The sequence below is a fragment of the Somniosus microcephalus genome, chromosome 7 (assembly GCF_052327205.1).
Source record: "Somniosus microcephalus isolate GS21.2 chromosome 7, FLI_Smic_1.0, whole genome shotgun sequence".
Lineage (NCBI taxonomy): Eukaryota > Metazoa > Chordata > Chondrichthyes > Squaliformes > Somniosidae > Somniosus > Somniosus microcephalus.
In genome coordinates this window covers 236,374,278-236,401,286 of record NC_140993.1, presented here as the reverse complement: position 1 = coordinate 236,401,286, position 27,009 = coordinate 236,374,278, and the positions used below count along the sequence as shown (strand labels likewise).

At 42.9% G+C, this 27,009-nt stretch overlaps 1 protein-coding gene across 1 annotated transcript in view; it reads left to right on the top strand.

The window, feature by feature from the left end:
* The window catches only part of LOC147115160 (sorting nexin-31-like), a 101,878-nt gene that overhangs the window by 60,741 nt on the left and 14,128 nt on the right, over positions 1–27,009 (top strand). Inside the window, 5 exon segments of the mRNA XM_085993462.1 lie at positions 16,873–16,942; positions 19,585–19,677; positions 21,745–21,948; positions 23,997–24,095; positions 26,918–26,992. Of these exon segments, the coding sequence (XP_085849588.1) occupies positions 16,873–16,942; positions 19,585–19,677; positions 21,745–21,948; positions 23,997–24,095; positions 26,918–26,992 (541 nt within the window).

Here is a 27,009-nt window from a genome sequence, read left to right as displayed (position 1 = left end):
TAAGAAGTAGAATGCTAATTCTGATGGATTACTTCAGTTCCCCCGGAAAGGTACAACATCAACCAATAAGTCTGGGAAGCTATTTTTTGATGTGAAGCTACTTTTTGACGTGATACTGTTTTAAACATTGTTCAGTTGTAAATCCTTCCAGTAACACTCGATAAAATCTGTCGAGCTACATTTGGAGACGAACTTTCATAACAAATTTGGCATCTCACTTAAAGTTGAACAACGAAGAATAATTGAACAGTAGAGGTGAAACTCTTAAGTGGAAAAGGATGAATTAATTGGAAGAAGGCTGCCTGCTGTTAGGATTATGAGTTATCATACCAGTTCAAATTAAGGTCAGGTATTGGTGAATTAACATGAGAACATTCTGATATGGTGTGAATGATAGCCCTAGCTAATATGCATGTTCGGTGGCTAAGTTTGGATTCTGCTATTGACCAGGCTTTATGCGAGTGTCAATCTTATTAAGCACCTGAATCTTAACCTGTTACGAGGCTAACTAATTACTGATTTGGCCTTCAAGACCATGGTGACAGATTTCTATTGATTTTTGTAGGAATGCTTATGAATTAGATTTATTTTTTGGTGGATGCTATCCAGGTGACTTCAAGTGCCCCATATTCCTTCCATGTCCACCATTCAACAACCACTAGTAATGGACTGAGAATTGTTTTTCTTCATCCTCCTGGTTTACCAGAAGGACAGATTCCAAACAGTGGCACTCACTTTTATATCCCAAGAATTTTTAATATGTAATTTTTTTCTTCACCTTTTATCATCCCAATTGAAATAGAGAGGTAGAACATTTTGTTAGAACTTTCAAACAGAAATCAGAAGATGTCTTTTTTATTATTGCGATGAACCACATTGCACTTGCCTGTTCTATCAGGTCTTAATAAATTGCCTGACGTAAAGAAGGTCGTAGTTGAAGAAGACACTGCACAGTTGAAGAATCGGTGACTGAGTCATGCAGTGAAATTGTGCTTCCATCGCCTAAAAGGTCAGAAATAAACTCCAAGATTGGAAAGAGCAAAGATATCCTTAAAGACCAAAATTTAAACCTAAAGAGACTCATTGAAAGTATATGTAGACATGTTTTAAACATGACTAGATACAGGTAATTTGTATACGACATCTGACATTGGGAAAATAACGTTTCAGGTGGATGACCTTTCATCAGAGTTGGAAAAAGTTAGAGATGTAACCGATTTTAAGCAAGTGTAGGGGCAGGGAAAGGGGGGAGGGGACAAAAGAACAAAGGAAGGTCTGTGATAGGGTGGAAGGCAGGAGAGTTAAATGATAAAAGGGATGATAGTACAAAGCAAAAGGAGATGGTAATGGGACAAGTAAAGAAACAAAAGATGAGTCGAGAAGAGATGTAAATGGAATGGCAGAATCATCAACAGCTGCCATGTGAACATTTACTGTGTGTTTATAGGGAACATGTTTTAACTGGAGGCTGAGTTTTGTAGTAATCTTGGGGTAACTGTCGGTACAGCATCATTTGTCTTTAAACATTAAAATTTAAAACATTTTTAAACGTTTAAACATTGGGAAGTCTGAAGCCATTGTCTTTGGTCCCCTCCACCGTCTCCATCCCCCACCCTGGCCACTGTCTCAGGCTGAGCCAAACCGTTTGCAGCCTTTGACCCTGAGCAGAGCTTCCGACCCCATATCCTCTCCATCACAAGGACAGCCTACTTCCACCTCCATAACATCACCCGCCTCAGCTCATCTGCTGATGCAGCCTTATCCATGCCGTTGTTACCTCTAGACTCGACTATTCCAACGCTCCCCTGGCTGGCCTTCCATCTTCCACTCTCTGTAAACTTAAAGCTCATCCAAAACTCTGCTGCCCATATCCTAACTTGCACCAAGTCCTGTTCACGCATCACTCCTGTGATCACTGACCTACATTGGCTCCCGGTCCAGCCATGCCTCAATGTTAAAATTCTCATTCTTGTGTTCAGATCTCTCTCTGGCCTCGCCCCCCCCCTATCTCTGTAACCTCCTCCAGTCATACATCTGTCCAAGAACTCTGCATTCCTCCAACTGTAGACTCTTGTGCATCCTCCACTTCCTTCGGCCCACCATTGACGGCTGGGCCTTCTGTCATCTAGGCCATAAACTCAGGAATTCCTTCTCCTAACCTCTCTGCCTCTCCACCTCACTCTCCTTTTAAGATGCTCCTTAAAAGCGATCTCTCTTACCTAGTGTTTGGTCACCTGTCCTAATGTCTCCTTTGGCTCCGTGTCAATTTCTGTCTGGTTATGCTCCTGTGAAGCCCCTTTGGAAGTTTTACTTTGTTAAAGGTGCTATATAAATACAAGTTGTTGTCTTGAGAGGGAGAAAGTGTTGTGGGTTAAAAGTGGTTTAAATTAAATTATATACGGAGGGGATTGAACTCTTCAGTTCTTTATGGTGTTGTCTTGGAGCAATGGCTTTCAACTTTTCTGTGTGGTGGACCACTGCGAATATTGACTCATTGCCAGTGGACAATTTTCCTAATTTCTGAAAAATATTATCAGGTACCCAAAGGAATGGGTTCAATAGCAGTGCTATATTACAGAAAATACAGTAACGTAAGTAATGTGCAAGTAAATCAACAAGTACAAGAGAAACAAGATACTGGATGACCTTGGGAATCTCCTTGTAGATTCCTTAGAGTCCAGGAAGCTCCGTTTGAAAACCTGTGCCTTTAGAAGTAGAGTTATGCCTTCAATGTTAATCATGTTGAAGAGCTATTTTTGAAGCCAGAAGCCTTTGGATGGTTTCTCACAAAGAATTACAAAGGAATTCACCTGGAATTTCCGCAGGCGGGAGGGAGATTGTCAGAACTCCCGGAGGAAATGACAACTGGCTGAGTACGGTCGTTTATGATGTTCCTTGGGCGGTTCTGCTGAAGATCCGCTTCAGAAATTCTGGGAGACTGTATCCAGCGACCACCAGGGTTAATTGTGAGACATCAGTCCTCGTTACACTTGTCTCCATCTCCATCCGGTTCTTCTGCCACTTAAAGATTGGGGAGGGAAGGGTAAACCTCAGAGAATGTGACATTGAACAGTTTAAAAAGCCATGAATAGGTATGAAAGTGTCCAAGTCAGGGATGACCAAACTGCAGCCTAGTGGGCCATGTGGGGATGTAGCTTCAGAATCCCAGGCAACGCAAGTCTCTGACTCTCATATTTCTTATTTGTTGGTTTGTCCTGTTTGGATTTTGTGGCCCGAGAGTTTGGACAAGGTTATTTTAGTACTTTTGCCTTGTTGCTAGCTAAATTCTAAAACCAAGCTCTGTTAGCATCGGCCTATTTGAGATAAAGCAAATTACAATAGGTACATGGATTTAAACTTTATAAGTGCCCTTTGGACCTCCATGACCTGGACTGTGGGGCCTGTGAAGACAAAAAGCATGAACATCGTTGACCGACGTGTTTCTTTTTCTGACAGTTGTTTGAGTCAACCTGTGAACAAAATGTGTTTTCTTTTTGTCTCGTCATTTTCCTGTCTTAAATTAAAAATTGTAGCGTCACGTCTGACTGTACCCGTATGACTCATGCTAAGTAACTCCAGAATAATGATGCAAGATATTTACTGAACACTACAGGGACGTTTCTTTTGAGGGTGTGTATTTTCTGTTCAAAGTTCAGTGTAGGCTGCTTCAGGGTGGAAGAAAATTGACACGGTAGAGTGAACTAGTTTCAACTTAAATTGAAAATGCTTGAAATTGGTTCCCAGAGCTTTGGCACAATTTACAGGCAAACTTCCCTGTGTCAACACATTTACTTGTGAATTGACTGCAAAACAACGGACGTTCTATCTGCGCTTGGTATTTCGTTGCTGGCATGTGTTCCGAGGTAGTCTGAGAGTCTCGAGCAGCCAGCTTCATAAACTGTGGGGGAGGAAAGTCAAAGAGAAGAGAGAAGGGTTGTGTGATGCTAGATGCCTTATTTTCCAGGAATTTGATAGAATGTGAAGTGAATAGCAATTTTATCAGTGGAAAAATATAGGTTGTTTAAACTTAGCAAATTTTCTCGTTACAAACTGGCTTTTGTATTGGGCTTGAATCATTTTATGGTTTTTATTTCAGAAAGGATGTGCTGTAGCAACACCCAAGCACCTTTTGGATGTTACCATATTGTTTGGCTTGTTGCTACACAGTTTCCTTACTGTCTGTACATTGTGTTTCATAACATGCGTTATTGCCAAGCATCTGCTATCTATTTCTATTCATTTCATGTCGGGCTTAGTTGAAAGCCAGTGTTCGTTTGTTAATGCCTGGAATTTTGTTCTTTTCAAGTTCGTTCCAAATGTCCTTATTTAACAGATGCATTTTATCAGCCAATGCTGTCATCCCTGTTCTTTATGGTTTTGCCTTATGGTTGTGGATTGAGGATGTTTAAGTTGGCAATCAGTCCCTGTTGGTTGATGGGTGACAATTTGACCAATTAGTGAAGTGGATGTAAATTGCTACTAATTCACCGGTCACCTCTTGCCTCCCTGTTGCAGTCTATCTGAGACCCCTGAACCCCAGCAACGACAGATGCTCATTCTGTTCTGGAACATTTGAATTACATTCTTAAGTGTCAGCTTGGCTCAGATGGAGCACTCTCACCCATACTTCAGAAGGTAGTGGGTTCAAGCCGCACTTCAGGGATTTTTAGCATGTAATCTAGGCTAACACATCAATGAAGGACTATGGGAACGCTGCATTGTTGCTCACTCGCACTCTATCTCACCCGCCCTCGATCTCATGCGCGCTCTCTCTCTCTCGCCTGCCCTCAACCTTGCTCTCTCACCCGCCCTCGGTCTCATGCGCTCTCTCTCTCGCCCGCCTCTCTCTCTCTCTCTCTCTCTCTCGCCCGCCCTCTATCTCGCTCGCGCTCTCTCTTGCTCTCTCTCTCTCTCGCCTGCCCTCGACCTTGCTCGCTCTCTCTCGCCTGCCCTCGATCTTGATCTCGCTCTCGCTCTCTCTCTCTCTTTCTCGCCTGCCCTCAATCTCGCTCGCGTGCCCTCTCTCTCGCCCGCCCTCGATCTCGCTCTCTCTCTCTCTCTCTCTCTCTCTCTTTCGTGCTCTCTTGCCCGCCCTCGATCTCCTGCTCGCGCGCTCTATCTCACTCGCGCGCGCGCTCTCTCTCGCCTGCCCTCGACCTTGCTCGCTCTCTCTCTCGCCTGCCCTCGATCTCGCTCGCGCTCTCTCTCGCCCGCCCTCGATCTCGCTCGCGCTCTCTCTTGCTCTCTCTCTCTCTCTCTCTCTCTCGCCTGCCCTCGACCTTGCTCGCTCTCTCTCGCCTGCCCTCGATCTTGATCTCGCTCGCGCTCTCGCTCTCTCTCTCTCTCTTTCTCGCCTGCCCTCAATCTCGCTCGCGTGCCCTCTCTCTCGCCCGCCCTCGATCTCGCTCTCTCTCTCTCTTTCGTGCTCTCTTGCCCGCCCTCGATCTCCTGCTCGCGCGCTCTATCTCACTCGCGCGCGCGCTCTCTCTCGCCTGCCCTCGACCTTGCTCGCTCTCTCTCTCGCCTGCCCTCGATCTCGCTCGCGCTCTCTCTCGCCCGCCCTCGATCTCGCTCGCGCTCTCTCTCGCCCGCCCTCGATCTCGCTCGCGCTCTCTCTCGCCCGCCCTCGATCTCGCTCCCGCTCTCTCTCGCCCGCCCTCGATCTCGCTCCCGCTCTCTCTCGCCCGCCCTCGATCTCGCTCCCGCTCTCTCTCGCCCGCCCTCGATCTCGCTCCCGCTCTCTCTCGCCCGCCCTCGATCTCGCTCCCGCTCTCTCTCTCTCGCCCGCCCTCGATCTCGCTCCCGCTCTCTCTCTCTCGCCCGCCCTCTCTCTCTCGCCCGCCCTCGATCTCGCTCCCGCGCTCTCTCTCGCCCGCCCTCGATCTCGCTCCCGCTCTCTCTCTCTCGCCCGCCCTCGATCTCGCTCCCGCTCTCTCTCTCTCTCTCGCCCGCCCTCGATCTCGCTCCCGCTCTCTCTCTCCCGCCCTCGATCTCGCTCCCGCGCGCTCTCGGTCTCGCCCGCCCTGCATCTTGCTCGATCACTCTCGCCCGATTTCTCGCTTCTCTCTGTGCAGTGGGAGTAACGCAGATCATTTGAAGGAGACTAGAGAATGGGTGATCTCCTACTGGGGCCACAATAACAGCATGGCACCTGTTGAACCTCACCGTATAGGAAATAGTGTGGGACTTGAAAGAAAACATCAATCGCTCATGACTGCTATGGGAAAGCACTTGGCATGACTGACATGAGCTGCAACCAGTCAGAGAGAATGCAAATAGCACCATTTAGGTTCAGTTTCTTGATTTTTCAAGTGCAGTTGCAAAAAAGAATGCAAATTTATCACTGCATACTCATCCACAACTTGAGGCTTTTAGCCAGTCTGAACCTTTCTTGCACTGTACAAGGTCTGCACTAGAGGGACAACTTGAACTTTTCTCTCTCTATTCTGTCCTCCTTACTGGCTACATTGGATTTGCTCTACCTAACTCTTTATACACTGTAGAAGAGGAAGGTCATGTTTCATCCCCCACAAAAAAGATTTGTATGTGTTTATGGAAAAAGCCAATCGACTTTTCCCTAAATATGGTCCGGTAACCTTAAATATTGGTTGCAAGTTAGCTATTTTCATCCCTGTGTAGCTAAACCAACTTGTTAGCTTTGTATGTCTGGTTAACCTAGTCACCATGGCCCCTTGGTGAGGGCTCTTTTCAGGAAACTGCTTGCTATCATCAAGAGGTTCTTGTTTCAGTCAAAACGATTTCAGTAGCTGTCATAAACCCTGCTAACACAGTCTAATAGTGTAGAGAAAAGTGAGCTAACCCTGCTAACACAGTCTAATAGTGTAGAGAAAAGTGAGCTAACCCTGCTAACACAGTCTAATAGTGTAGAGAAAAGTGAGCTAACCCTGCTAACACAGTCTAATTAAATGTAGAGAAAAGTGAGCTATGAGAACTGTGACTCTCAAAGTGCCCCTGTGTTTGAATCTCAGACACTATTAGGCCCGGAAGCAGGTCACTTGCCCAAAACCAAAGCCAGGGAATGATGCCCGAGGCCTTGAATTGAGGAGAAAACAGCTAATAAAAGGGATTTTAATAATTAAGTAAGTGACATTTAAAAAATATTTAGATTCCATTATTCAAATCTAAAAGATGAGCGGGTGAGGGGAGTGTCCTTTTACGTGTTACTCAATTGGGCTTCCTGACAAGTCACCCGAAGGGCAACACTGCTTTGGCCCCAGAGGGGAGACTGTCTTGCACTCGCAAGTTGGTGCAATAGTATCATTGGGGCACAGAATTTCGAAATCAAATTTGCTTTTCTCTGCTTCCCTGATGACTGACTCAGCTGCACAAAGCAGTGAGTGGCTGAGACAGACAAACCAGAATTGTTCCAGGTTCAGTCTGCGTTCATTGTTGAGTTGGCTGGTCTCTGTTTAGGTGCCGGTATTATTAAACCAGACTGGTTAAAGCACAGACCAGCAATGTCCTGCGTTTGATCCCCAGTCTATGCTGAGTTAACTAATCTTAGCTGAGGCAATGGTGTTATTGAACCTGACTGTCTATCACATGACTGACAGCTGTCACTGTACTACGTGCTACATGGATTTCTGCAAATTGCAATTAAATCTAACTTGTCAATTATTCTGCCAGCGTGCACTTTTAAATTAGCACTTAATCATTTTTTTCACCAGCCAGTCCCAGTTGATCGTTTTAAGCAGTGTGTGTTAGAAACTGGCAATTTGGAATCCTTGTCCATACTACGAATTCCCAATCTCGCCTGGGTGAAAACAAGTTGTTTTGCTACAAGTAGGAAAGAACATCAGAAATTAGTTATCTAATCACTAACTATACCTCGGCACACCTGGCTGTAGACCACCATTGTGAGCTGGACACTTGCTTGCTCTCTTGGCTGAAGAGTGGCATGGAGAAACCTAAATTAGGAAAAATAACCGAAGGGATTCTACAGAGATGCGCAATAAAGGTATTCTGTTGTTATTAAAAGCAGCAAACTGACCTGAATATTAAGTTTGCTAATAGCAGGATCTGTATAATTTTATATTGGATAGTTTTGGAGGCTTGAAGTTTTCAATTTGACTGAGGTGAATTTTTAGTGGGGAAAGACCATTGGGCCCAACAAAACCATTCAAGTTTTGATAGACTACCCCCACCTTCTCGCCCATCCCCTCGATTCCTTCTCGCCCATCCCCTCGATTCCTTCTCGCCCATCCCCTTGATTCCTTCTCCTAATCTAATTATGGCCCGAATTTTGCAGTAAGAATAACAGTGAGGCTATCAGTGCTCATTCGGGAGCAAATTGGACAGCAGTTAAATGCGGAAATGAGGAAGTTGCTGCCCTGCTCCTCCAGAAGCTCCGCTGTGCTGGTATCTCGTTGAGCGACTCGGCATTCAAACACATGAAGGGTGTGAAGTTGCAGTACTTGCCCACTAAACATGCCAGAGAAAGTTAGGGCGTGTCCATTCAAGTGGAAGTGAATTTTTAACGGTGTGTTAAGTCTTAATTACTGCCAAACAACCTTTCTGGGACTGAAAATTTACTTTTTAAAAATGTGGAGTCTCATTCCTTCAGATTTTAATGAATGTTGGAGACTTCTGCAAATGATTTGGCATTGAATTAAATATTCTAACTGACACTTTCTGGTTTAGAATCTGCGTGTCTCACTCGGCTATATTCTTTAGAGTTTAGAAGAATGAGAGATGATATCATTGAAACATGCAAAATTCTTGCAGGGCTTGACAGGGTAGGTGCAGGGAGGATGTTTCCCCTGGCTGGGGAGTCTAGAACCAGGGGTCACAGTCTCAGAATAAAGGGTCGGCCATTTAGGACTGAGATGAGAAATTTCTTCACTTGGAGGGTGGTGAATCTTTGGAATTCTCTACCGCAGAGGGCTGTGGAGGCTCAGTCGTTGAGTATATTCAAGATAGAGATCGATAGATTTTTGAATATTAAGGGAACCAAGGGATATGGGGATAGTGCAGGAAAGTGGAGATGAGGTAGAAGATCAGCCATGATCTTATCGAATGGCGGAGCAGGCTCGAGGGGGCCGAATGGCCTACTGCTGCTCCTATTTCTTATGTAAGGATTCTTCAGGCTGATTGGTTAAGGAGACGCGCTGTTTTGACTCACTAATTAACAAGTCGCAGTGAAAAAGCCCACAGAATATCTGTGTGTAAGTGTAATGAATGGTGAGCGCCATTCGTCTGCCGCTGACCACAAAATCCGAGCCATTATCGCTTGAACCTACTTCAGCACCCTTCCTTGGTTAATCGAAGACTGCTATTTAGTTAATCTAGCACAGATCAGGGATTGAACCTCTATGGTGCATTGGATTTACCCACTCGCTGATTGGGGAAAGCAGTTGAATTGTGACCGAGGATTAGTTCAAGTCCAGTGCTTGGTAAGGAAGATTCCAGTTTGTGCTCTTTTTTTTTTCTGAACTAATTCAATAAATGGTGGCTATGAGTGTTCACCGAGGTGTACATCACTATTTATTACAGTGGAGACATTGTGATGAGAGGTTCTAGAAACATGTGCAGATCATTAACTGATCTAAACAGTGCTTTATGTAACACTCCTTATGATATTTGTACACCCTCCATTTCCTAACTGCTTGTTTTAGTATCTGTTTTTAATCATTGTCATAATTTTATGAAACTTTGTATTTGATTTATGAGGGGAATCGATTTTGGAATTTCCTAAAGGCTTGTGTGGACATTAGGTTGAATTAATACCGTGCAGCATTAAATAAATTACCATAAATCCGTATGGGAGATCCAAATGTCAACGGTGTGAATTCTGACCTCTCCCAATATAGTTTTATCAATTAGTCTATTCCAATTTAATACGTAGAAGTCCACCAACAGCACAAAAAGAAACTTGAAGAATAAACTGAAAAGGAGAAGTAACGCAGATGTGCTTGATAATAAGGAAGTAAAATGAAGAAGCGAAAAAAGGGATTTAGAAATGTTGAGTTAGATTTGAATTTCTGTAGCAGAATCTGAAACATTGAATCCATCCATAAAAATGTAAAGCAATGTTTGTGCCATGGTTATAGGTGATGTATGTTGCAGGAATATCTCCATTCCCCATCACTGATGATCCTGATCTTGAGCACAATAATCCACCAAAAAATGCAAGCCAAAAAAAAGCAAACTTTCACTTCAGATGCACTGTTTGATGGGAGTGACTGGTCTGCCTTGTTTGCATAAAATACTGGTCCATAAGTATAAAGTTATTTATATAATTTTTTTAAGTTTCATTTTTTGGTCAACTTTACTTTGGAGTGTTTGATGTCCATTTTCTTTGTGGGCCAAAGAAATATGGAGGCTGTTTTCAAGGTTGTACCTTGTTCCACCACAGGAGTCAGGCATACTCCATATGATGCGCCCAGCTTCACTTCGTTCAGAGAACCATTGAGGCTTACATAATTAAAAGCAATTTGATTCATTTAAAGTATTGATTTAAAAAAAGAGAGCACGATTGATCTGCTTTGCAAATAATTAAATAGATATTTCAAATAGCTGGTTTGGACTTTCAGTCTTCAGCCTCCGCCACCCAAGTCGTTGGCATTGGGCGATGCCCCAGACTTAGCTGCCACTGCCTCACCATGTAGAAGGAAAGACTCCAATCAGATCCAATCCCTCCCTGAAGCAGTATTGATCTGGATTAAGTTTTAAGCGCCTGTCCTACTGTCACTAGTTTTTCAGGTTGAATTTGCATAAGCCATCACCCTTGAGATCATATGCAACTATACCGATATTAATTGGACAGAAGAGGTAGGTAAAGGGGATAAGAGAATGGAGTTCCTACATGTCTACAGGACTCCTTCCTAACCCAATATGTAAAAAGCCCAACAAGGAAGGATTCTCTATTGGATCTAGTTATGGGGAATGAGCCAGAGCAGATAAGAGAAGTAAAAGTAGGGGAACATATAGGCAATAGTGACCATAATATAATACACTTTAAGATGATAATAGAGAAGGATATAAGTATGACAAAGACCAGGTTAATAAATTGGAGAAAAGCTGATTTTGAGGGGCTGAGAATAGCACTTAGGAAGATAAAAAAAAAAGGCAACAATATTGGCAAACAATGATGTAGAACGACAATGGAAAACATTTAAAACTGTGTTCAACAGAGTGCAGGAAAAATATATTTCACTAAAAGGAAAGAACAGATATAACACTGAGACTCCATGGATTAATAAAGACAAAATCAAACAATTTAGGGTAAGGAAAGAGGCATACATTAAGTATATACAGGAAACTCTCGATTTACCAGCACCTAAAATAACCGGAAATCTCGGTTAACTGGCAAAATTCAGGAGTAGGTTCAGGTAAGTTTTACTTCATATTACTTGCCTTCCTCGATCTGTTGCTGTGCAATCGGGTGTGGCTGCAGCTGTTGCTAAGCTACAGAGACGCTTGGAACTTGTGGCCATTGTTCTGCGACTGTTGCTAAGCAACAGGGTTTGTTGCTTTATACGGAGCTCTCCACTCTCCATATCTTTTACTATAGCTCTCGGTTATCCGGAATTTTTGATGAACCGGCACCACGTCGGTGTCGGATAAAAAAGAGTTTCCTGTAGACAGCAGAGGAGCCATGATCTTATTGAATGGCAGAGCAGGCTCGAGGGGCCGTATGGCCTATTCCTGCTCCTATTTCTTGTGTTCTTATGTTCTTAGGCATGCATGATAAGAGAGAATACGACGGGATTAGGAGAGAAGTCAAAAAAACAATTAGGAAGGCAAAGAGAAACTATGAAATTAAGTTATCAAGGAACATAAAACAAAATAGTAAAATATTTTACAGGCACATCAATTAAAAAAAGGAAGGTTGAGATGGGAATAGGGCCATTAATGGATAGACAGGACAATACCACAGGTAACGATAGGAAGATGGGAGAAATATTAAATCATCATTTCGCTTTGGTATTTACCAGGGAAATAGAACAGGTGGACATGACATTGGATGATGAGATGAGTAATGAGAGGTGCATTCAAAATAAAAAAAAGTGGGTAGTGGTGTTCCACAAGGATCAGTGCTGGGACCACTGCTGTTCACAATTTCCATTAACAATTTAGACTTTGGAATCAAAAACACAATTTCTAAATTTGGGGGGATAATCAATACTGAGGAGGACTGCAACAAATTACAGGAGGACGTTAATAAACTTGCAGAATGGGCATATAATTAGCAAATGAAGTTCAACACCGATAAGTGAGGTATTACATTTTGGTAGGAAGAATAGGGAGGTCACATCACTTGGAGGGTGCGAGCCTAGGTGGGGTAGAGGAACAAAGGGATCTCGGAGTACAAATACACAAATCACTAAAGTAGAGACACAGGTTAGCAAGGCCATAAAAAAAAAAAACAAGCACTAGGGTTTAGTTCTAGAGGGATAGAATTGAAAAGTAGGGAAGTTATGATAAACCTGTATCGAAACTTGGTTAGACTACACTTGGAGTACTGCGTGCAGTTCGGGTCGCCATATTATAAAAAGGATATAGAGGCACTGGAGAGTGTGCAGAGATTTACAAGGATGATACCAGAAATGCGAGGGTATACATATCCGGAAAGGTTGAACAGGCTGGGTTTTTTCTCTTGAAAAGAGCAGGCTGAGGGGTGACCTAATAGAGGTTTTTAAAATTATGAAAGGTTTTGATAGTGGATACAGAGAGAATGGCCCGGATATTCCGATCCCTACGGGTGGGTACGGGCTGTGTACACACCTGTAGGGACATCGGAAATGCCGGTTCAGGCATGCACAGCACATGCACTGAAAACCGGCATTTCCGATCTGTCAAGAATACTCTTGACAGATCGGATGCCTGCCCTGGAGAAGGGCCTCTGCGGGCAGATAGTTCCGCTTTCTGGAGACCCTCCGCCCGCAGAAAACCCTTACAATTCTTACGCATGGTAAAGGCTTGCTTTTACCAGGATAAGAGTTGAAAAAAAGTTACAACAACATTTTCAGTCATTTATCATTTTAAAATACTTTTTTTTTTTAAAAAAGGTAAGTTTATTTTTAGCCCTGTAAAAAAATACTTTAATTTTTTTCAAAAAATAAAATTTTGGTTTAAAATATTTAATTTATTGTAATTTCAACTAATTTTAAAAAGGTGATGGTTTTTATAAATGTATTTAAAGTTTTACTATGGTTTTTCATTGATCTCCATTCATATATTTGACAGGTCTGTCAAGTGTATGAAGGGAGATTCCCTTCTCCTATTAGCTCCCCATGGCCCACGTGATCCCAGGGATGCTTGCGAAGCGCATGCGCCTCTGGGATATGTAGGGTCCTGCGCATTTGGAGTTTGGAGAGGCCCAGCATTGGAACTATACGCACCTCTGGAGCCCTCAGGTAAGTGCGTAGATTTTTTTCCAGATTGGAGGCCTCCGCACGCGGGAAACCTCCGATCGGAAAATATGGCCCAATGTTTCCACTTGTGGGGAAGAGCATAACTAGAGGCCATCAATATAAGATAGTCACCAAGAAATCCAATAGGGAATTCAGAAGGAAGTTCTTTACCCAGAGAGTGGTGAGAATGTGGAACTCGCTACAGGAAACTTTCGTTTATCCGGAGGTTAAATGTCCGGAAAGCTCTATCTACCGGCAAAATTCAGGAGTCGGTTCAGATTTTTTTTCTTTTCGTTGCTTCTTTTCTCCATTCCTGGCTCTGCAAGCATCTCTGTAGCTAAGCAACAGCTTCAGCTAGACGCTTGCAAGCTGCGCCGACTGTTTTGAAGCTGTTGCTAAGCAACAGGGTTTGTTGCTTCACACGGAGCTCTGAGCTCTATGTTTTAACATTAGCGCTGGTTTCTATGGCAGTTTTGATCTAACGGCACCAGCTCGGTCCCGTCTGTGCCGGATACCAGAAAGTTTCCTGTACCACAGGGAGTGGTTGAAGCGAATAGTACAGATGCATTTAAGGGGAGGCTGGACAAGCATATGAGGGAGAAGGGAATAGCGGGTTACGCTGATAGATTTAGATGAGGAAAGACAGGAGGAGGCTCGAGTGGAGTATAAGTGCCAGCATGGACTGGTTGGGCCAAATGGCCTGTTTGTGCTGTATATCCTATGTAATATTGGAGTCAGAAACTGGCTGTGAAGGATTTGAAAGTGATCTGCTGACTAGGGTTTCCAACGCTGGTTGGAGGCATTCCTGGAGGTCCGATCACGTGACATTCTGATCACTCAATTTCTACAAATGTTATTGCATTCACCTTATGAAGATTGGTCTTCCTGTAGTTGAATATCTTTGCTCGTGGTTTTACACCAGCAGCTCTTATGCGACAAGTTCCGGGAAGTTTAATTCCACATCTCCCGGGCTGCTGGAGGCAGCGCTCGGGGGAGGGATCCCCTATTCTGGGATGGTTGGGGACCCTACTGTTGACCAAAGCTGCTCGACTTTTCAATGCTTTCAGTACAAAATGGTAGCTAAGATTCTGAGCAATCAGCCCCCAGAAGTCCCTTGGGGTTGGGGTGGGAAGAGACTACCCCCTGCCCTGGTGTCTGGAAGAACCTGTGAAAACTGCCCTAGTGACTGAGAGAATAAACATTATCCAAAGGTTTCAGTCTGATTCACTGCCAGTCAGCCTTGTCCATGGCTTAATAAGCCAAATGGAACCGTTTGCATTTTGGTGCTTCAGTAATTACTTTTATACTTTTTGCTGGAATACTTGCAGTATTTACTGACAAAGTGAAATGCAGATCATTAAAATTCATCTGTTCTTCATGTCCTTATTAACTCAGAATGCTTCACTCTCTGTTTCACGAAAATTCTCATTCCCACATCTGCTTTTGCTCCAGTACAACATCTGAGTGTGTGTCTGTATGTGTCACTTGTCTGTAGGGCACAAATCATAATTAACTTTTCTAATTTCCTTTCTGTTAAGCTACCAGTGAACTAGCCAATTGATTAAATGTATACAAATTAAAAGTAGATAAATGAGGAAGGAAGGTCCCGCAAATCAAGTAATCAAATCCCTCCATTCCACCCCCTGCGCTGCCCCCCCCCCCCCCAAAATTTATTGTTCACAAACCGACCAATAGAATTACTCGAATAATTTTGTCTTGCTGTGTTTGGTTGTAATTTTTCTTCTTCACTCTGCTAGCTCAATTAGATTTGTTGCTAGCCAAGGTTATTAAGCAATATGGAGCCAAGGCAGGTGGATGGAGTTAGGATACAGATCAGCCATGGTCTCATTGAATGGCGGAACAGGCTCGAGGGGCTGAATGGCCTACTCCTGTTCCTATGGGCAGTGTATGCAGCTAGATATAACGCAGTTGTCCTTGACATTGGATGCAGTGTGCAGCCCAGTGAAACTTCCACTGATTGGAAATAATTACAGGTTTCTCTGTAAACCTTTCCTTCACAAAGAAATTTCTCCTTGGCACATAAGTAAAGAGTTGCCGGAAATAACCAGCAAAGTATCAAAACAATTTAGGCAACCTTCCAGGTCCAAGATCCAGACAGCCCAAAAGAGAACCGAGGAACTGGAAGGGAGGAGCAATGGAGTTGAATTACACTCAAAGAATGAGGAAGATCAGACCTGTGGTTGGTATCTAACATTTAAAAAAAATAGTTCTCCAAGTATTGTGAAACTTTGGTAAAAGATGGATCCAGATGGTACTTGTCCTGTTGATGTCCTTTTATAAAAAAATTGTTTCCTCCACTCCTCCCTTCCTGACAGAATTGACTCTCGCTGGGATCTGGTTTCACAGGCACCCTCTCGAATCTTGTTTTAGTGGCGATTATCCATCTGCGAGTCAAAACAATAGGTGTTACCAGACTATTTGTTCATTTTAGGCCATTGCAGCCATGCCCAAGCCTGTTCTCGCCTAACGTCTTCACATGTCCATTTTCCAGCAGTTATTAATCAGGAACCTTGTCTGATTCTCGCCCCCCACCACCCACCACCCACCCCAGCTTCACAGAGTAGCGGCACTGAACCCAATTGTAGTACTGTCACCTAAAATTAGCTAACTCAGCACAGACCAGCACCCAAACCTACAATCTTCTGGTCAATGTGGTCCAGCTAATTGCTGCTTTAACCAGCTGAACCATCTGATGTACACAATAACTATTTCTACACGCACAATGGAAGACCTCTCCTAGGAATCTCTGCATTTATTACCCTCAAAGATAATCCACAGGAAATGATAATCAATAAATGCCGTTTTCTATTCTGTTCGGAGGATTCTTTCCTGCCTATTGAGAAATCCCTATGTAGTGAGTCTTTGCTCCTTTGAGAAAGCTCCTCCTTGGGAAGGGCTATGGGAAGCCTTGTTGCTGCCAAAATATTTACCATCTTTAGCCAGCCCTGACTCTCTGCTTTTGCTCTCCATAAGCTTGCAGCGCTCTGCCCCTAGCCTTGCTGATGATGATGGCTTGGTTCTTTTGTGTTCTGAGGAGGATTGGGGAGATCTATTGTAAGTTAATGGGCTCGATGTAGGAAGAAGGCTATTCCTAGAGCCTCCATTTAAGTAGGATCTATGCCGCTTAAGGAAAAATTAAAAGTAAAGCAGAGCTCAAAAGAATCAAAATGGGGGGGGGGGGGGATCATAGGAAGAAAATCTGTGGAAACAAAATGTAGAAACAAACGGGACTTGTATGTAAATCTGCATTGTTTCTTCACAAACCGCTGCCTGAATGGGCACTTTTATGCATGATTGCAATACCATATCTAAGGGCAAAATGTCAACATCTGGACCTTTTTGGAATACCAGAGTCAGTGCATTAAATTCAATGAATGAGCCAAGTTTATTTTGTGTTTGCAGACGTGTCTTGCAATTGAGGTGGTTTCCAGTCTTTTTAACCAAATTAACGAGATTATATTTCCTTTCTTCTCAGTTACTTGGATCCCTTGGAGGATAAAATGCTTATGGAAAGTAGTGGTGGTGTCACGCTATTGTATAGCCAGGTAAGGGAAATAGATTTCTGCGGACATCAGTAGTACTGTAGTATAGTAAATGCTCGGTGTGAATGTAACTAGCTGAGTGAACTCCGATTGAATATGAGAAGTATAGAACAAAAGGGCATTCAGCCTACCAAGTCTGTTCCACAGACCAGGCACATTATTTCCAGCATTTTCTGTTTGTATTATATACTCAGCAGGTCAGGCAGCATCTCTGGAGAGAGAAACAGAGTTAACGTTTCGGGGCAATGAACTAGAACTTTCAGCAGAACTGGAAAAAGTTAGAGATGTAACAAGTTTTAAGTCAGTGCGGGGGAAGAGAAAGGGGGGAGGGAAGAAAAGAACAAAAGGGAAGGTCTGTGATAGGTTGGAAGGCAGGAGAGATTAAATGACAAAAGGGATGATGGTGCGAGGCAAAAGGAGATGGTAATGGGACAAGTGAAAAAGCAAACGATGAGTCTAGAAGAGGTGTAAATGGGAAGAGAAGAATCGTCAACAGCTGTCATCTGATAAAGTAGGGGCCGAGGTTCTGGTCTGAAATTGTTGGAACTCCGTGTCGAGTCCAGAAGGCTGTAAAGTGTCTAATCGAAAGATGAGATGCTGTTCCTCGATCTTATGTTGATGTAGTATTATGAATCTTACGAACCTTCTTCAATCTTCTGCAACAGGTGACTAACCTTCAATAACGTTGCTAAAAAGATAAAGCCAGGAGATTTTTTTCCGACTCCAAATGTCAAAATTGCAGGGCAGCAATCTAACATTGCAACCTACATCATTCAACTCCCACCAATTGTCATGTAGATGACTGGTCCATTTTTTATCAGGAGTAGATATCATGGGATATATTTACCACTTTTTGCTAACTTAGCAAAAAAAGTAGACAGGAGTATAAAGCAGGAAGATACTCCACTGTATACATAAAATGTTGGATCATCCATATCTATACTTATTTGTATAACTTCCACTCGAGCAAAACAAATTAAATTGGAATGAAGCTGCCTTTGTGAGCTTCATTGTGTGTGTGTGTGTGTGTGTGTGTGTGTGTGTGTGCGGGTAGATATATTTTAGAATCTATCATCCGTGCGCACTTCCTGTCAGCCTTTCCCACCATAAATGTCAATAACCACATTTGTAACAGAGACTGATTGTGTACACTGTCGTGTTGCAATCGCACCTCTTCCTCCCTCCTCCAGCACCTCCACTGGCAGCCAGGTGTAATTACACTGTGACAACTTTGCATTGACAGTTTCCATTATACATGTGGACCTGGGAATTTATAATTGGAAAAATTTGACGGGAACTGCATAAAGATGTAAGAATTTATGCAATATATGTTTCCAACACTCATGCAAGGCCACCATCTCGAGGGGCAAGAGTTTCCGCTAAGTTGTGCTGGTTTTTTTTTTTCAGTGCCTTCGCCCGAAATGGCCAAACCAGCGCGAAAAGCTCGTGGGATTTTAAGCGCAAATTATGTTCAGTGTGTATTGATTTCTTTGTGGGTTCAATGATGAGACATTTATGAGAGAGAATGTCTTTTAATCCAAAGTTTGTTCAACTCAGTTCAACAGCATTTACAGGAGACATCATGTTAGAAATCCATCTAAAGCGAAACTGAAACTAAACTCCTCTGCTTGTCTCTCACATGACCTCTGCTGGTCAGGCATAAGCAATCAATACATGCAACTATGCTGGTAAGGCATGATAATCAAACAGGCAAATAACATCACTATTTGCTGATATCATTACACAGTGCAGATAGAGTTTCTGCGATTTCTTGCGCCCGTTTAAAAAATAATCGCGTTGGAAGCCGGCCCCACCCACAGAACTGGCCACGGGCTCCCCCCCCGGATCGAATTAATCACCGCGGCGAGTTTCCGCTAATAGCACCCGTTTGCGGGCCTTCGGGGAGGCTCTTTAAAATTAAGCTGCTTCTTTTAGGCGCAAGGATACTAATAGGCACCTTTTTATAAGCTTTTAAATATTTTTTTAATTTACTAAAAACTGACTAATGTGCACCAATGAAACTAGTAAATGGTTAGATAGTTTTATTCAGTTATTTAAAATCAGGTTACTCATGGGTGGTGAACTAGACACACTTATTAAAAATGCTTATTTTTTATGATAAACCAATTATTAGCTGTGTTAATAAAACAACACCAGGTTAATGGTCTTAAATGTATCGAGGAATATTTTTTAATGCACTGCCCGATTGCGCTGGTTTATGGCAGATTTTATGTTTGGCAATATGCAAATTAGTTTGAGCGGAAACTTGAGATGATAAACACTTCTGGAAAAACTAGCGCAATTTGCACCCAGATCGCCGATTGCGCTCAAGGCAGAAGCTCTTAGCCATGATGTTTAGATGATGGTTACGAACTGCTCAAGATCAACTTTTCAGTTATGACATTATTTGAAGCCCTTAATGGGAATACTGCCTTGTAATCAAAATGAGGGGTTCATTATTTGTCATCGGTTTGTTGGTTGTGTAATTGAATTATAGCTGAAGTAGAATTTCACTTCACTTCTACTAAAAGTTTACAGCAAATCACCTCTGGAAATACTACAATATAATAAGCAGCAGGAATTTTATTATTTTTCTTCCCTCTCTTCCCACCGCCCCCCCCCCCCCCCCCACCTTCCAATTTCAGGCTACGTACGAGCTGGAGAGAGGCTGGACCAGTCCTACTCAGGAGCAGTACCAGCAACTGAAAACTTTCCAGGATGCTGGAAAGAAAAGAGAGGTAAGACTAGTTTTGTTCAATCCAATGGGCCAGAATTTACTGAAAAATGTAACGACATGTGAACAACGCACGTTGTTATTAATGTGCAAATTAGCCAGCAACTTGTGGCGAGAAAGAGATTCCCAGCGAACTTCGAATCGTCACAATTTAAAAAAAAAAAAAAAAAATTATTTTCCTTTCTAGTTCTCTTTCTCTCTTTCTTAATCCAATTTTTTTCCTCTCTCTCTATTTCGCTTCCTGTATCTGATTTGACATTGAATTCACCCTCCTTCTCCGTCCTCCCTTTGTTTATGTTCAATCCTTAAATCTTATCGATTAAGGAGATGCACAGTTGTTTACCCAAGTCCCAGGTTCCCTGTTTCCCTCGTCACGCCGTTATCGGCTCACACTTCCAGCAACTTTCAGGGCAAATAATGTTTGAGCTGAAGGACGTAGGAAAAAGTCTAAATAACCGCAAGATGCCCCACTCCGGCAAATTCTTTTCTTGCCTACAAAAAACCAAAATGGATGCAATGCACTTATCCAGATATTGTACTGAGACAGACGATCAACGCACCAGTCAATTAGGGGATCTTCCCAATGATGGATTTTCCCATATTTGTATGGATTTTTTTAAGCCTGAAAAATGCAACTTAAAGATTTCATCTACAGGTTTGAGTAAAAAGAACCTTTATTTTTTTCTTCTTACCAATATTCTAACCTTGCTGAGCTATGGGATGGAAGCTCATGAATCTTTAACTAGCATGTTTGTAGTTACTGTTAGATACTGAAGCCCTGTTACAATCTAATGATTTGGTTTTAAGTTATGATTTAAGTAAATGCACAGTCTACATTTCTACTACAAAATAAATAGTCCTTTTTTTAGTATAAAAATAACCTTGGTTTTAAAGGATTATAAACTAAGCATCCAAATTCAAACCGTTTTAAGAAAACCAGAAGAAAACAAATGCTACATTTTATTTTGTTTACAAAAGCAATGGATTTCTCAGTGACGTGTTCCTCCGTGCTTTCATGATTTAAAAATTCTCATCCTTGTTTTCAAATCTTGCCCCTCCTTATCTCTGTAACCTCCTTCAGCCCTACAACCCTCCTAAATATCTGCGCTCCTCCAATTCTGCCCTCTTGAGCATCTCTGATTATAATCGCTCAACCATTGGTGGCCGTGCCTTCAGCTACCGAGGCCCCAAGCTCTGGAATTCCCTCCCTAAACCTCTCCACCTCTCTCCTCCTCCTTTAAGACGCTCCTTAAAACTGACCTCTTTGACCAAGCTCTGCCCTAGTACCTCAAAGTGGCTCGGTGTCAAAATTTGTTTGATAACGCTCCTGTGAAGCACCTTGGGACGTTTTACTATGTTGAAGGTGCTACATAAATACAAGTTGTTGTTGTTTTATGCAAAGAGCAATCTTTGCAATAGACATTGTTATTTGATGTCACCATATATGTTGTACTGGTGGGACAAACCCACAATACAGGAAACTTTGTGATATCCGGCACTGACGGGACCGGCGTGCTGCCGATCTATCAAAACTGCCGGACATACAAAGTTAATGTTGAAGCATACGGAGGTTTTCATCTCCGTATCTGACAACAAACACTGTTGCTTAGCAACAGCTTCTAAAGAGTCGGCTGCAGCTGCAAGCGTCTGTAGCTGAAGCTGTTGCTATAGCTACAGACCTTGAAGTGGCTGACTGGGGGGGAAAAAAAAGAACGAGATCTAAAAAAAACTTACAGAAAACGGCTCCTGATTTTTGCCGTTAGATCAAGTATTCCGGACATACAACCTCCGGATAAACCAAAGTTTCCTGTACAAGCTTCTACAGTACACAATCTCAATAGATTTTATATGACCTAAGCATCCCTGAAATATGTGGGATTAATTAAATGTGCTGAATTTTTATTCTTTTAATCAGCTTCAACCTTGCACTATAGCAGGCCCATAGTCCTGGATTTTTAGAGCCCAAATCAAGGTTGCATTTGCCAGCAACTGCTACTGGGCTGGCAGGAACTTGAGAGAGAGAATGTATATATCAATCATTATCTCTTTGTTTTAAATTGTTCTCCCTCAGTTCCTTGAATCTATAGCGAAAGTAAAGTTCTATGGATATATACAGTTTGAGGCCTGCACCTGTGATTATCCGGAACCTAACTGTCCTGCCGTTGTTCGTGTGGGCAATGATGAAATTAACTGCTGCATCCAGTTACCAAGTAGCCACATCAAAGAGGCCATCTTCAAGGTTAACCGAATAAGGTGCTGGAGAATCAATCTACAGGTGAGTAATATTTTTTTAATTTTTAGCCAAATTTGATCAAATATTTCTGCTTGTTTTGCAAATGGCAATTCTTGATGGATGTAAAGTTTGTTTAAAATACCATCGTGCCATGCTCTTGGAAGGATCGTTATATTTCTGAAGTGAATCCTATTGACCCTCTGCGAAACTTTGTACTAATATTTTATTTACCATTTTATTTTTAATGCTGCTGCACCCTGTGAGGAACTGAAAGTTTCTTTGCCTTTTCCAAAAGATTTTGAAATTAAGCATGGAGGTTGAATTGCCAAAGCTTTTCTTTCTGGCAAGGCTAGCATTTATTTAAATCTGTTGCTACTCCTTTCGTATGACAGGAACGTCTTACAATGGGATGTTTAGTTTGGCTATCCATTAGATGCAGAGTGGAGAAATGAGGCGCCTTCCGCAACAGATCTTAGTGGGCAGGCTGGTGTGATGTGTTCCGTGGTCAGGGACTCGTGGCAACAGTCGCTCTTCGGGTCGTCCATCATCTTCCACTTGTGGAGCAGGTGGCCACATCGTCCATACCCTGTGCGGATTGGGTTGAGTGCTGTCCACTGTCTTCGAGGGAGGTTGGAGCCAGGGACTTCTGCTGTTGGGTCAATGATGAGGTGTTAGTTCTTGATGTTGCATGAGTCCCACCATTCCATCCATCTATTAGCCGCAGATCATGAGAAGGAGCTTTTGTGTTCGAGGTTCACTTAACTGTTGGGAAAGAAAACAAAGACTGTTTATAGAGAATTAATTGTTGTTTGTTGCTGTTTTAAAAAATCTCCTACCAACCTTTTGAGGCTTGAGCAACTTTTGTGATATTAAATACATGGAAACTGCATAAACAACATTTGAGCAGAGACAGAGTGACTGAGCTTTTGAATAAGTATGAACTGATCAAAGAAAGTCAGCCTGGATTTGTGAAAGGCAGGTCATGTTTGACTAATCTAGTTGATTCCTTTGAGGAGGCCACCAACACGGTGGATAGGGGCATGTTTATGGATGTTGTCTACATGGATTACCAGAGGCATTCGATAAGATTCCGCACAAGAGAATATTATCAAAAATGTGAGCACACATAATTGGAAGTAGCCTTGTGGCGTGGGTTGGTATTTGGTTGGGAGGTAGGAGGCAGAGTGTATCTCGCTGGGATATAGGGTATAAACTCTCATTAGCAGGATTTGACATGCGACGTTCCCTAGGGACTGTAAGGGGACGGCAGAAAAACGGGCATGATTGAACCAAGGTACAGTATCACATCTGATGGAAAGGGAAGGTTGAGGGATGAAGATCCATGCCAGCTCGAATAACATGAATTACTTGTTGATGGCTGTGGTTATCCATGCATCAAGGGAGGTTACCCAAGCTATTTCGGGGTTTTTTTTTCCAGTTTTATTTGACATACTGGGATTAGCTCGTGACTGTTTCGGTACGTACGGTTACAGACAGACTCTGAAATTCCTGGGGTCTGAGGGGGCCAAAAGGGTGATGGTGGTGGGAAGCAGGAAATTGGGGCAGAACCGGTTTTCAGCAGATCAATATCCTCTCTTGCCATGAACAATGCCACAACAACTCTACTTCCTCATAAGAAAGCCAAAAGCATATCCTCTGGTTGCCCATGCGTAATGCCACCAGTGATGGTGTGGGTGGGTGGGGTATATCCTGAAGGCTGTTTCAATACATAATATTCATGAAGGACCAAATATCTTTTAGTGCTTGCTTGAATTATGAAAGAGAAGTTGTTTCCAAATTTACATCTGAACGTGGCAGTTTTGAATAGCGGAGCAGTGTGGGTGCTTGCAACATGAGGTGTGGGGGGAAAAAAGGAGCGCTGCTTTCAGAATTTGTTTCTAATCATCTCTAAATCAGATGTTATATTTAGGGTTTTGCTCCCAGTCTGAAGAAATGTTTAACAGTGCAATTAAATTCGGGGAATCTAGATGTTCCAAGAAAACGCAACGCCGGTGACTTTGTGTGTTGTACTGTTTGTCTAATTTTAGCTTTATGCAAAAATTTCTCGCTTCATTGGTTTTCTTTTACAGATACCACTACAAGAAGAAACAGAACTGAAACCAGAACTGAGTTTTGAATATCAAGATAGCCAAGATTCATGGCGATGGATCACGATTTACACTTACCAGGTTGGTGCAGCACAGAGAGTCGGAAACCAGACCAACTGAGCAACACTGTTGTCTTTCTCCAGAATGTTTGTTCCCAACTGCTTGGATCATTAAGGATGGACCTGAATCCTGTTGGAACAGTGTGTATGCAAGTTTTTTTGAAACTTGCAGATGTAAGAAATGAGAGTCTCTCTCCTCACTATTGAGCAGTTGATAAGAGCTCCCTCTATACTCGGGTTTTTCCAGTTTCATGCAGTAACTTTGAAGCAATGCAGGTGATCATCACCATGATTAATTATAAAACGAACTGAACGATTAATTACTGCTGGGAATGGAGGAACTTGGATGTCTGGGTATTTCAACCCTTTTAACCTTGGCTTGGCAAGGTGCACAGTGATAGTTCTCTGGGCATCCCAGCTGCTCCAAGACAACACTGGCACCTGCCCCAAATATGCTAAATTGCCGACCACAGGATTTTGGGCAGCAGTTGACAGTTGGCAGCAGTCCAATTGGTCAGCAGACGCCCTGCCCACTGCCTTCCAGTGGTGCAGCGGCCCGCCAGCAATTTGAGCTATTTTCTCACTGGCTTTATTCTCAACAGAGTTTTTGGTCCATTCATAAACATGTATATCAGTTTGGGCCACTCTGGTAGCTACAGCATTGAGTGTTGGACACTCCTCAATTAGGATCTTAATTACGATCTTAGCTGAAATTTCCCCAAAAATAAGTACAGATGAGGGAGGTCATTCGGCCCGTCTAGTTCGTCCTTCGTTCCTACTTGGGTTTCCTCCTACGGGGGGCTAGTTCACCAGATTTGATGAGGTCATTTGGAAGGGCAAGAGACAGTCATCTGGAAGGACGCCACTCCCTGTATTGATCAACACATACCACCACAATATATTGGTGAAGGAACTACTAGCAATGACAATTTAAATGGGCACCTCAACAAACAAACAAAACAATCTGAATGGAGGCTTTTCTTCAACATCCAGAAGCAAGCGCAAATGAAAATAGGAATTAGAATTTCAATCATTTTTCAACAATATACTGGATGCCATTCATTTTCTCAATCATTACCCTGCTACTTTAATAAATTTAAAAAATGCTTCTTGCTGCCTAACTTCCTCTACTCAAATTGTTGGTTCTTTTTGAAACTAAGTTTGCTGGAAGCTGTATTTCCTCTAAATGCCTCAAATTTCCTCATTTTCTAGTTGTGGTGAATTCACGATTCTTGTACACACTGCAGTTGTGTTCCCCTCCATTCCAGTACTACTTTATTTGAGAGTGTAGGAGAGTCTGAGCTATAAATTTCTGTACAGTTGCCGTCTGTTATAATACCCTATAGCAGTAATAAAAATGTTGAGAAAGGTACATTTTTGAGGTTGAGCGAGCTATTTCCTGCCACACGCACTTTATTTCTAAGAAGTACTCTATCTAATGGCACAGTGAGACCATGACAAACACCGGACAAGGGAGGGGGGGGGGGGGTGGCAAGGTTCAAATAATTTCCGGCCCTCCATTTAAAGAAAGACTAGCATTTATACAGCGTCTTTCATGACCTCCGGATGTCCCAAAGCCCTTTACAGGCAATTAACTACTTTTGAAGTGTAGTCACTGTTGTAATGTAGGAAACACGGCAGATAATTTGCACACAGCAAGCTCCCACAAACAGCAATGTGATAATGACCAGATAATCTGTTTATTAGTGATGTTGATTGAGGGATAAATATTAGCCAGGACACCGGGGAGAACTCCCCTGCTCTTTTAGACGTCCAGCAAGCTACTGCTACAGCAAAAGAACTACCAAAGCTGTTCATTTTATGGACTTTTATTTTTTGTCCCTTTCTAGGGTCAACTCCTATTATGCCCAGCCATGAGCTTGGGCAGCCAACGTACTCCTCAGCCTTCCATCAATGGTGATCTGAAACCAGCCATTGGAAGAGCAAAAGAGCAGTTGGGGAGGCTTCTGATTTTCCCTACCCCTCTGTGGGAGGCACCTGGCCTTTGCTTTTTAACTCTTTTGTTACAACATGGCTGAAGTCAATGGGAATAATTACCCTGTCATTTTTTTAATGCATACAGGAAACTCTTTTTTATCCGGGACCGGCGTGGTGCCGGTTTATCAAAAAGTCCGGATTACAGAGAGGTATAGTAAAAGGTACGAGAGCTCTGTACACAGCAACAAATCCAGGCTTCCCTGTTGCTTAACAACAGGTGCAGGAACCCCGGCCACAAGATCAAGGCGTCCCCGTTGCATAGCAACAGGTGCAGGAGCCCCGGTTACACAGTCACAGATCCAGGAACGGCCACTAATGTGAAGTAAAACTTACCTGAACCTACTCCTGAATTTTGCCGGTTAACAGAGATTTCCGGTTATTTAGGTGCCGGTAAATCGAGAGTTTCCTGTAATTGAGCCCTCCACTACTACATACTGCAGTGCATTGGAGCTCTCGCCTGCTGTATTGCTTACAGTTTTGCTTCTAAACAGAAGTTCTTTTTGGGTTAGCAGCGTGGTATTGGAGCCCCAATCCACAGTACTGAGGAACAAGAAGGTTGCTAGTTCGATTCTCTCCATCCACTTGACTCAGTTTCCATTCTGAGGCGCGCCAGGTGGAGTAAAAGCTGTGGGGGAGGGGGGATAAGGGAAGGGAGGACAGGGCAGTGAAAATCAGTTGGGCATGGCTTAGTTGGGCCGTGCATTGCAGTTAGCAAATGGGCAAGTAATTGGTAAAGGTGCCACCAATCCAGCAGTGTATGTACTGAAATGTGAGCCGTCAAGATGCTATTTTTGAACAAATGTCTATTTTACTTCCAGCATAACTATTACAAATAAACTTTTGCAGGCCTTTCTACTGAGTAGATGCATACAAGACGTCGTAATAGAAAAACTGAAGATAACTGAGGGCTACACAGAAATGGTAGGTATTGAAATAAT